This window comes from Pantherophis guttatus, chromosome 7 (genome assembly GCF_059756535.1).
Source record: "Pantherophis guttatus breed Tessera chromosome 7, ASM5975653v1, whole genome shotgun sequence".
Classification (NCBI taxonomy): domain Eukaryota; kingdom Metazoa; phylum Chordata; class Lepidosauria; order Squamata; family Colubridae; genus Pantherophis; species Pantherophis guttatus.
Genome location: NC_142069.1, coordinates 23,634,069 through 23,646,418, shown reverse-complemented (window position 1 = coordinate 23,646,418; position 12,350 = coordinate 23,634,069). Strand labels below are relative to the sequence as shown.

The following is a 12,350-nucleotide window of genomic DNA, read 5'->3' as shown; positions in this document are numbered from 1 at the left end:
TTTGCTATTTCTTCTGGATGGAGTAAGGAAGTAAGGATGGTGTTTGCACTTTTGTGTACAAGAAAGCTTTTGTTTGTGAAAGAGAATGGTTGTTGCATGCAAATAGGGGATCAATTATTTTTATGAGTGACTTATTGATTATATGCCATCCAGCCAGTGTCATTTCTTAGCAAACATATAGGTAGAGTTCCTCCAGGATGATTCTATCAGAGAGAGGTATATATAGGCAAATATGCACATACAAGAGTGTTATGTACACATATTTATTGGGGAGGGAGAAATACAGGTAGTCTTCAGGTTATAGGGACTGGAATTTCTATCACTAAGCAATAAGTTCATAAAGCATAATGTTATATGAGCGCATTGCTCAGTGGCAACAATTCTGGTAGTCCCAGTTTCCAGTCTCAGTCATAACTCCAGGACTCTGCAAGTCATTAAGCAGGAAGAGGTGGGAGTTGTAGGCAAGCAGTGCAGAGTGTGCAAGGAGTGCTTTGGGCAGGTGCTACAAAATTAATTTGGAGGGTACAAGGGTGTTGTGGGAAGGTGCCGCAGGCAGGTGCTAGGGAGCATAGGCAGGTGCAGTGGTGGTGCGGTGGTTAGAATGCAGTATTGCAGGCTAATTCTCCTGACTGCCAGCAGTTCGATCCTGACTGGCTCAAGATTGATTCAGCCTTCAATCCTTCTGAGGTCAGTAAAATGAGGACCCAGATTGTTGGGGCAATATGCTGACTCTGTAAACTGCTAAGAAAGGGCTGTAAAGCACTGTATATAAATCTCAGTGCTATTGCTAGTGGGGGCTGTGGGTGGGTGCTACGGAGCATGTGGTGGCAGGAAGTACTGGCAGGCTGGTGAGAGCCATGTGTGGGCTGGTGAGGGCCATGGGCAGGTGCTGCAGAAGGCATTCAAGTAGGATGGTGCTGCACGTCTAATGTGGCTCCTTGAAAGAAAAAGTAGTGAGATTCCAATATTCCCTGCTGGCAACAGCTACAACTTGATACACCAGTCATACGTCCCCTCATTCAGCATCATTGTAATTTTGTAAAAAAATAAAATAAAAATAGAGATGAAGCCGGAACTTTTTCTCTTGGGTATTCTTGAAGGGAAAATGGAGAAAAAAATTACAATATATAATAATACACATATTAACTGCAAGTAGAATTGTCCTAGCACAGAACTGGAAACAACCAGATATTCCTCCAGACTAAATTACAATTAAAAAAAAAATCCATTGTGCAGAAATGGACAGATTGTCCATGGAAATGAAGGAGAGGGAGGAAACCGAGTACTATCAAATTTGGAACAGATGGTATTCCTGGCTTTAGAGGAGAAGGAAAAAAATAAGAGATAACTTGTTAAATAGAATACGTAGAAGGTAAAATTGTTGAAGAAATATAGGATATGAAATTGATCTACGAATAGAAGTAATTATAAATATAAATAAGGATGTAATTTAAGATCGAGATATATAGAATTAGAAATTTTGTAAATATGTTCGTTATGATAGAAATACCGATATAAAAAAGCTGTTATTAGTGGAAAATTTTTGTTACGTTGTTTTTCTATGTTTTTTTTTTCCTTTCTGTGTTGTACTTTTGTACTGTGTTTTTAAATGTTGGAATTTCAATAAATACTGTGTTTTTAGCATCATTGTAATTTTGAATGGTCACTGAATGAGTGGTTGTAATTCAAGGACTACCTATGTCAAGGATTGGTTTTAGCTACATCTGGTAACTCTAGGTTGAAAAGTAAGGAACCTTGGCACTATATAGGATTTTTCTTTGTGTTTATATACTTTTCTTTTCATCTTCTCAGGGTATAGGGTCAACTTAAATTCAGGGTGAACTTCCTTTGTGAAAACCAGTCATATTCTTTTGTACTTCCTCCTTAATTGATTTGTTAGGGATCCCTCTATTGCACGGTGTTCAGATAGTTGTGTAAATAATCACATAAACCAAGTTTCTCTTGTACTACTCTTTCATTGAAGAGCAGGAAAGCAATAATTTTAGTATATATTTCAAACATGACAAATCCCTAGAAATGGGGATGTTTAACACATTACTTTAGATTAGAAAACATGCATCTTAAGCCAATTTATCTATTTTGTATACATTAAACATTCATAGATTATTTACTATAACAAAGATGGTTTAAATAAGATTTAGTTACAGTTTGCTACCTAGTGACTGTTTAGCCAGCTAGATGATGGTTTATCACCTAGTTAACACATGGATAAGAGACCACCAGAAGATCAGGCCTGTAGTCTAGGTGATACATCACAGAAATAATCTGGAAAAAAAGCAGTAGTAAACCATTTATGTATTGTTCCCAGGAAAACAACATAACGGTGGAAATAAAAATCACCAGAACTCAAGCTTTATTTAAAGACAAATTTACATTTTAGTTTCTACTTTCCAAAATAAAATATTCACATTTTTGCAATTAGGATTCATTGTATCATTTCCTATCTACCTTTTTAAAGATTTTTTAAAATCCTGCCTTTATTATTTCCATAAATAACTCAAGGTGGCAAATATAGCTAATACTCCTTCCTCCTCCTGTTTTTCCCATGACAACAATCTTGTGAAGTGGGTTGGCTGAGAGAGAGTGACTGGCCCAAAGTCACCCATCTGGCTTTCATGCCTAAAATGGGATTAGAATTTGCAGTCTCCAGGTTTTTAGCCTGGTGCCTTAACCACTAGACCAAACTGTCCTCCAGTTTGCTTTTGCCAGTATTTCAATGGGCAAGCTGACAATTTATATATACATCCTTCAATAGCAATATTATGTGTATGCATTTTGTTCTTGGGCTTTTGAGCCAGAGTTTCCAGTGCAATAAAAGGAGTTTTGCTAAGACCTTCAATATTTACAAAGTTTTTGTCGATCAAATATTAGTTAAATAATTATTATCACCTGAAGAGTCAGTGATAGTGATGCTTTATGATACAAACTATGGTTCACACTGTATTATGAGATACCAGCATCAAAGCTCCATCTAATATTCATCAACCTCTGGCTGATTAAGGCTACTCAAATTCTGTGGCTAAATAAGAAAAAATAAAGAATTGTTTGTTTTGGGAAGTATTGCCCATAATATCATTCTAGTTTTAGCATGACATTTGAAACCAGGCTAGAAATCAGGACACTGCAAATTCTGATCCCGTCTTAGGCATAAACGCGACCCAGTCCTTTTGGGCCAGTCATTTTCTCTCAATCCAATCTACCTCACAGGACTGTTGTTGTGAGGTAAAAAGGAGGAGGAAGGAGGGTATGCTGCCCCCCTTGACTTATTTATAAAAATAATAAAGGCAGGATAAAAAGTTTTTTTTTTTAAAAAAAAAAGTATAGATAGGAAATATCTGAAATCCTAATTGCAAAAATATGAATATTTTATTTTGGGAAATAGAAACTAAAATATTTTGTAATTAGTGAAGGCTAGCACCAGTTTTTTTTTCCCTACAGGAGATTAAAATGTTTTTAATCAGATGGTTGTGTAAAGATTAACATGTTAATTTAAAATGTATGGATTCTTAGTAACCGCTCAGCAATTTTAAGTTTGTCAGATAACTGAATCACTTAGAGATTACTGGGGTTCTTAGGAATTTTAGATAAGGCGTATGAAGCCTTTTTCTTTTATTCTGAGAATTTGGAATCTGGATTTTGAGTTTTTTTCTTTTTCTTTTTTGCTGTCACATGAAGGAACAACAACAACATGTTTGTCCACATATAAATCAAGGTTAGCATTATATTCCTGTCAGATGCAGATCAGTCTGCTCTACAGAGGTGATTTAAAGCTACTTTTTGAAAAACCGTGAATGTGAAAACGTCCTCTCTTTCTGACCATTACCAGGTTTATTTGACTTGGCCTGTGCCCAACTGTGCTGAAGGATGTCCAGGTTCATGGATTAAAGATGGTTATTGTGATAAAGCCTGTAACAACTCTGCTTGTGACTGGGATGGAGGCGATTGTATTGGTAAGGAGAAACACATCTTAATGCCTGGCCTTTTATATTTCAGGGACCAATTATTAGATGGATGACAGGTTTATGTTTTAGGAAGCCACAGATGCACATTCATCAGACTGTCTTGAGCCATTCAAAGGGCTGGTTACAATGACAGGACATTTTAGTTCAACGTTCAGTGGTAAACATGACCATGCAACTGCATCTGTACAGGAAACAAATCACTTCCCCTACAGCCATGCTTTTCTGATACAGAAATATTTCTACAGAGAAAATAAGAGACTTAGGTGTGTAGTGTTGATTTTACTACAAGCACCAAGCAGTTGCTACTCAGTCTTTCTTTTGATTTTAACTTTCCCACCATTTGGATGGAAATGGTTGTGCTTGTTTGATAAGCAGTAGAGACGAAACCTACAATTTCTCAATACAGGCAGCCTTGACTTACAACAGTTCATTTAGTGACCATTTGAAGTTACAATGGTACTGGAAAAAAAGTGATTTATGTCCATTTTTCACACTTACGACCGTTGCAGCCTCCCCGTGGTCATGTGATCAAAATTCAGACACTTGACAATTAACTCATATTTAATTGAGTAATTAAATATGTAATTGTAAATATGTAAGTAAGTAATTGCAATATTACAGAGTCATGTGATCCCCTTCTACAACCTTCTGACAAGCAAAGTCAATGGGGAAGCCAGATTCACTTAGCAACCATATTACTGACTTAACACCTGCAATGATTCACTTAACAACTGTGGCAAGAAAGTTGTAAAATCGGGCAAAACTCACTTAACAAATGACTCACTTAGCAACAGAAATTTTTGGCTCAGTTGTGGTTGTAAGTCAAGGACTTCCTGAATTTTCATATCCCAGTGTTAATATCTAAACTAATGGTTTACCAGAATTTGTTGGCAGTTCCTTCATGGTGGTGAAATGGTAGCATTTCCTCAGTGAAAAGGCCAGAACATCTGAGGTAACTGCGATGATTTAGCAGAACAGAGAAGTGTCTCTTTAGTTCCAATTATCTCTCTCTTCCCCTTGCCCCATTCTAGATGGATTAAAAAGTAGAACAGTCCTATCTGTGTTACTCATGACCTTTATTTCTAAAAGAATTACCCAGGCAGGAATTTGTGTGTGTGTACTTGATAATTGGAATATTGAAAACTTTACGAACATTTTGTTTTCTATGCACAGTTAACCATCCACCAACAACCAGTTGTGTAATGACTTTTCAAACCTATGACAGGTTTCCCCAGAAACTACTCCCAATCTGTTTTTGAGTTGCAAGGCTGCACACCCCTCCCCCACTACCAAGTGATTGCATTTTGAGCATTTGGCAACCAGTTCACCTTTTGTGTCTGTTCGCTGCATCCTGCGGTCACATGGTTGTGACTTTTTTGCTGGTTTCTAGCGTTTACTTCTGACATCTGACCAAAAAAAACCCAAAACTGATGGTGGGATTCAAATTTTTTTACTACTGGTTCTGTGGGTTACTGCAAAATCCCCATTTCTTCCCAATCAGCTGGGACTCGGGAGGCAGAGAATAGATGGGGGCGGGGCCAATCAGAGGTGTTATTTACCTCAAAATTTCTGCAGTTTGTAATTTAAGAATTAAGCTACAATTAGACTTTTCAAATTATCCCTTTTCTATTTTACTTAGGATTTTCCACCTTGGCAATATGTGGCACTGCCATTTTTCTTTTCCTTTTTTTAGGTAACAGTGGGGGTAGCCGTTATGGTGCTGGTGCTGGAGCTGTTGGAGGTATAGGAAATGTCCCATCCTGGCAGTTTGGTGCAGGAATTAGTGGAGTTTCTTATTGCAACCAGGGCTGTGCAAATTCATGGCTGGCTGACAAATTCTGCGATCAGGCATGCAATGTTCCCTCTTGTGGATTTGATGCTGGTGATTGTGGACAAGGTATGTCAATACGTATTTAGTAACAAGGCCTTGTTTTGCAAAGGACGGTAGCAAAGGACATCAAATGCTTGTAAGACACTTTTTGGTTTGGGGAAATTTTATTCTTCTTTTTACGCTGTTTTTACCCTTTCGTTCTGGTTTGGATATATAGAAGTGGAGTAAAATAGGCCTTTACTAATAGGTGGCATAATAGGATAAGCAAACTGAATGGTTAAATAGGGACCTAACCTTTCTGTCATCTTTTAATTGGATGCAAAAGAATACATTCTTTCCCTACTTTATTTCACTATATTTTTAGCGTGTCAGTGTTTTAAAGTGAATTCTTCAGGGAACATGGCTATATTTCTTTCTGTGTTGAAATTTTACAGTCTATGCGACTGTATGGCAGTGGTTCTCAACCACTCTATGTGACTGCTAGGATATGGTTCTCAACCTTTTCTTCACCACAGATCCCCTTAAAATACCTTTTGTAGCCATGGACCCTCAAGACTTAACTCAAGATTTAAATCATAACATTTCTTCAAACCTTTGCAGACCCCCTGTGATGACATCACAGCCCACCTCCCCCAGATGAATGCAGGCCACCTGGTTGAGAATCACTGAGCTAGGGCAGTGATGGCTAACCTTTTTGCCGTTGTGTGCCAAAAGCAGGGGGAGCACAGGGGGGTTGCGCACTAGCGTGCCCGCACCCATAATTGAATGCCCCACTGCGCCCCATCCCCCCATGCATGCGCACGCCACCCAACTACACTCCCCCCACTTTTGGCACGCAATGGCAAAAAGGTTACCGGTGGGCCCGGTAGACCTGTTTCTCACCCTCCCCAGGCTCCAGAGGCTTTCTTGGAGCCTGGGGAGGGCAAAAATGGCCTTTCCCACCCCCCTGGAGGCCCTCTGGAGGCTGGAAACGGTCTGTTTCCTGACTTTTGGTGGCCCCAAAAGGCCCGAAAATCAGATGGCTGGTGTGCGCGTGCATGCTGCAGCTGAGCTAGGGCAATGCTTGCATGCCCACAGATATGGCTCCGCATGCCACTTGTGGCACGCATGCCATAGGTTCGCCATCACGGGGCTAGGGTATCCACAACTCATTTCCTGCATATATCATGTGAAAATATAATTGTCCACTTTGGTTAAACATCAAAAACTGGAAAATGCTATTTCTCTTAGAAAGAGAAGATAATGGGAAATTAGCAGATCAAAACAAGTTAGCATGGTGTAGTATTGGATTGGAGTTATGGATATCCATTTCCAATTCTGTAAGTGCCCAGTGTCCAGTCGCATATTTTCTTTGCCAAATCTATTCCATTGAATTGTTAAGAAGATAACAGAGGACCTGGAACAAAGGTAGGATGAAAACAGCATCACTATGTAAATAACAATACTCTCTTCTTCCAGATCACTTTGGTGAGCTGTACAGGGTAACTCTTCAAAAGAATCAGACTCATTATGTCATCCCGAAAGGTGAATCTCTACCTTACTTCAGCTTTGCTGAAATAGCCAAGAAAGGACTAGAAGGCACTTATAGTGACAACCCAATAATACGCCATGCTTCTATTGCTAACAAATGGAAGACAATCCACCTGCTAATGCATAGTGGAATGAATGCAACTGTGATTCATTTTAATCTTACGTTTCAAAGTAAAGATGAAGAAGAATTCAAGATGCAAATAACCTTAGAAGTGGATACCAAGGAGGAATCCAAATTGAATACAACTGCCACCCAGCAGCCTGCGGGAGATTTGAAAGCTACAACTTCAGTGCCGGAAGCGGAAATGATATTTGAGGATATTCCTGAAGAAAGACGTTTCCCAAGAGTTAAAAAACGTCTCAACGGTACATTCAATAATTTAGATGAAGAAATGGTCCTTCAGGCAGTTAATATTTCTGCGCTTCCAGAAGATGTAAAGATAGCTCTGCAGAATTTGGAATTGCAGTTGATAGTTGGCGATATCACTCAGAAGGGTTATAATCTATCCAAGGCTGCTCTCCTTAGATCGCTCCAGTTGATGCCTTCAGAAACAAAGATGGTGCTAAATGATCATGAGGAATCAAGGAAAAGGGACAAAGGGCTAAAAATTGTTGGAAAGACCATGCTTTGGCAGAGACCTTCCCAAAATGACAATGAAGGCAAAATAGTAGCTACAGACAAAATGCACAATGTGTCTCTACCAGGACTTGCACCAACAAGTAGCATTTTGGTGGAAATGAAGGTAACCAACGATTTTTCTTTAAGCTACCGCTCTACAGTAAAACCAAAACCCACATCTGTTGTCAGGAATGTGGATAAAAAGCACGGATCTCAGGATAAAGCCTTGAATATCCTTATGCAGAAAGAAATCCAGGAAAGGAAAATTGAACAACAAAAGAAGAAAGAAATAGATGTAAATCCACCATTTTCTGAGGAAGATATCGCAGAGGGTCCAAGAAGAAAATTACAGTATTACACTGGAAATTATCAAGGCTTTTTGCCATGGGAAAAACATAAGTATTTCCAAGATCTTCTTGATGTGAGTATCCAAAGGACTGAAATATTTTGGCAATGGCTTTTTACTTATTTCTAGACCTTACTGAATTCTATATATGCTTTTTTTTTAAAAAAAAAAATCTATTCAGGGAACATATTACAGAGTAACTCCTAAATTTAGTAAACAAATATATTCAACCGGTGCTTAATAATATAACCATGTGTGTATATGCTCAGAATTAACTTCAATTGAGTTTATTAGAAATTATTCCCCAACTGAATGTAAAATTGCAGCTATAGATTAACCTGACCTAAACTTTCATAGACAAATCAGGTCTCTGAACCTTACAGTAGCTCTTACTCAACTATATTTGTAGTCCTCTACTTACAATCATTCATTTAGTGATCTTTCAAAGTTATAATGGCAAAAGTGACTTATGACTGGTTCTCACACTTATGTTGGTTGCAGCATCCCCATGGTCACATGATCAAAATTCGGGTGCTGGCATGCTTTTTAGACAAGCTGCACTGTCCTGGGATCATGTGATCACCATTCCCAGCTGGCATCTGACAAGCAAAGTCAATGGGGGAAGCCAGATTTGATTAATGACTTAATGATTCCCTTCATAACTATGGCAAAAAAAAAAGTTCGTAAAATGAGGTGCCACTCACTTTACAACTGCCATGCTTAGCAGTGGAAACTTGGAGCTCAGTTGTGGTTGTATGTCGAGAACTACATGAAACATGAAGTGATAATGACTTATCTGGAAGGCTTATGTTAACCATTCCATCATAGTTTGACTCTGAACAGACAAAAGTGCTATATTAATGCAAGTTTTATTAACATCTTTAATAGTTGTGAATAACTTGTTATTCATTCAGCAAGGTAGCTTATCATTTTCTGTATTAATCATTATCTTTAATACAAATAACAGAATTTTAAAATTAAAAGGGATAGTGGAAGCCATCCAAACATCTCTAATACAAGCAAGCATTCCTTAGTGTCCAACTGCTACTTAAAATATGTCCATAACCTTCTGAGACAACCGGTGTCACTGTCCAAACAGAATTTTTGATTGTCAAATTTTGAGTTTCAAGAATTTTGTTTTAGGCAAAAGTGTTAAATGTTCAAAAAGTGATCAAAAGAAAGACATATGTGATTGGTTACTGTACCAAGTCGGTCTTAAATGCGAAGTTGGGACATACTGCAGACACTCAAATTTGGTCCTGTTGGGTCTTGAGTTGATGTTAGATAATTCCAAAGGTTGCTAGAGATAAGAAAGTAGACAATAAAGATCAGCTCAGTTTTCAAAATATAACATCTATGCTTTGTCCCACCTTTTCTAACAAGATCAGTCTTCTTGCTGGGTGGGTGTGCTCCAGGTCCTTTCAATTAAACAGTTGCCATCTATTGAGACTTAGGAAGTGTCCCTTTGTTGCAGCAATTGTTCTCTGGAATAGCGGTCACCAATGGGTGGTCCATGGACGACTGGTGGTCCGCAAGAAAATTTTGGTGGTCCGCAGAAAAATTATTTGCATTTTTTATATTGCATTAAATCAGGGGTCCTCAAACTACGGCCCCTGGGACGGATATGTGCAATGAACGTTTGTGTTCCTGCAGAGAGTCTCCCCTTTTGGGGTCTTTTTGTATGGGTCAGAGGGGGACATAAATTCTGACTTGGGGTCTGCTTCGGCCTCCTGGTGTGGGGCTTTGGGTGAAGTCTGGAGGGAAGTGCCACTGGTGGCGAAGAGCCGGAGGGCCTTGTTCCAGTGGGACTGCCTCATGGCCTGGAACTGGCTGACCATCTCAGCCCACTGAGCCTCCAGGTGCCGGTACCTGGCCTTGCACTCCTGCAGGTCTTCCCTCTGCTTGGAAAGCCTATGCTCATAATCCTCAACGAGCTGCTTCTGCTGAGCCTCCTTCTCGGTCAGATCCAATTTGAACTGAGCCAGCTTGTTTTGCCAACTCTTTCTCATGGTGGATGCTTAGCTCCAACAACTGCTTCATGTTGGGGCCCTAAGGAGCCTGGGTGGGCAGGCGAGGAGTAGCAAGTAGAGGCTGGCAAGGCGTCCCTCGACATGAGTGACATCTAGTTGGCCACACCCACCCAGTCACATGACCACCCTGCCACGCCCACCCAGCCGGTCATTAGGCAGATCATATTAGTGGTTCACGGGATTTAAAATTATGAATTTAGTGGTCCCTGAGGTCCGAAAGGTTGGTGACCCTTGCTCTGTAACACCATCTCTCTAGACATCCATATGACTCTTTTTGAAGACCTGGCTGTTCTTCCAGACTATGGGATAGGTGGATATTAAGCCCCAATTGGTTGTTTTTATTATATTGCATATTTCCCAGATCCATGTGATTGTTTATCCTCAAGCTTAGGGTTCTTTCTATTCTAACTGTAAGCTGCCTACAGTTGTCTAGACTTGGGCAGCCTCTAAATCTAAGCCTCTAAATTAAGCAATTAATTTAAAAACAAGTTATAAACAAAGGTGGGTTAAGCAAGTAATTACGGCTCTTGCATTAAGAAAAAAAAAACATTGAAGCTCAATTGATTCTGTTGCTTATGTAGGCATGATGTGTGTCCTTGTTTTTTTTAGGAAGAGGAATCATTAAAGAAGGAGCTGGCTTATTTTACAGAAAGTAAACTTGTTGGAAGGCAGCTGAAAGATACATTTGCTGATTCCCTCAGATATGTAAATAAGCTTCTAAATGGAAAATTTGGATTCACCTCTAGGAAAGTCCCTGCTCATATGCCCCATATGATTGATCGAAAAGCCATGCAGGAATTACAGGATCTGTAAGTCCAATGGGGAAAGCTAATTATTCTGTTTATTTATTTGAATATTTTTCTCCCATTTTTCTATTTGAAAACCATTGTGACTAAATACTCAATAGTTCTTGGTTGCTTGAAATATTATAAAAGCTCATTGGAATATACACGCTTAGCATGGTTTGTGCTCAGTTATCTTCGTAGACGTAGGACTGTCACAATTGTTTTTCTAAGCTGTTCAGGCAACCATCTTTGGATGTTCAGTGGTTGGAGAGTATGATTGCTGTCAATATACTTGACTGCCCTGCCCCAGGAGCCATGCATTTGATGACTAATGTAAAAGGCATCTTTTGCATATATAAATGCACTGCAATAGGGCTTCTTGTTGGTAATAAGATAGGAAATGGTCTGATATAGGTAGGACTTTTTTGTCATAGACCTTAGTTGCACAGATGTCATAGCACTTGGTTAGGGATGACATTGTGAAAGATTGACTTATAACAAGTCTTAACAAATGTCTGTCATTGTCTGAACAACCTTAATTTTTGCATTTAATTTGGGGGCCAAAATTATATAAGAACTACTATACAATAAAATGATACTACTGAAAATGACAGTTGTATACTATCTTCCACTGGAAAAATTACTTGGAAACCATGGTGGCGCGATGGTTAGAATACAGTATTGCAGGCTAACCCTGCCCAGTGCCAGGAGTTTGATCCTGATCAGCTCAAGGTTGACTCAGCCTTCCATCCTTCCAAGGTTGGTAAAATGAGGACCCAGATTGTTGCAGGACAATATGTTGACTCTGTAAATCACTTAGAGAGGGCTGTAAAACACTATGAAGTGGTATATAAGTCTTAAGTGCTTTTGCTACTAGAAACAGTTATTGAAACTTTGTAAATGCGAGTAATTCATTCCTTTTTTTCTGGACAGTTTTCCTGCGGAATTTGACAAGACCTCCTTTCACAAAGTACGCCATTCTGAAGATATGCAGTTTGCCTTTTCATATTTCTATTATCTTATGAGTGCAGTTCAGCAACTCAATATTTCCCAGGTTTTTGATGAAATTGATACAGATCACTCTGGGATATTATCTGACCGGGAAATTCGTACATTGGCCACAAGAATTCATGAACTCCCTTTAAGCTTGCAGGTAATTTAAAAAAAACAACCTTGTAGCTTCTTCCATATAATTGCAGAAAGTATGATTTAGATCCAACTTTAGG

General features: G+C 39.1%; 1 protein-coding gene across 1 annotated transcript in view; it reads left to right on the top strand.

Moving 5' to 3' along the window:
• The window catches only part of GNPTAB (N-acetylglucosamine-1-phosphate transferase subunits alpha and beta), a 44,537-nt gene that overhangs the window by 22,831 nt on the left and 9,356 nt on the right, over positions 1-12,350 (top strand). Inside the window, exons 11-15 of the mRNA XM_034403487.3 lie at positions 3,848-3,971; positions 5,677-5,880; positions 7,273-8,384; positions 10,949-11,148; positions 12,058-12,277. Of these exons, the coding sequence (XP_034259378.2) occupies positions 3,848-3,971; positions 5,677-5,880; positions 7,273-8,384; positions 10,949-11,148; positions 12,058-12,277 (1,860 nt within the window). The remainder of the gene's footprint in view (positions 1-3,847; positions 3,972-5,676; positions 5,881-7,272; positions 8,385-10,948; positions 11,149-12,057; positions 12,278-12,350) is intronic.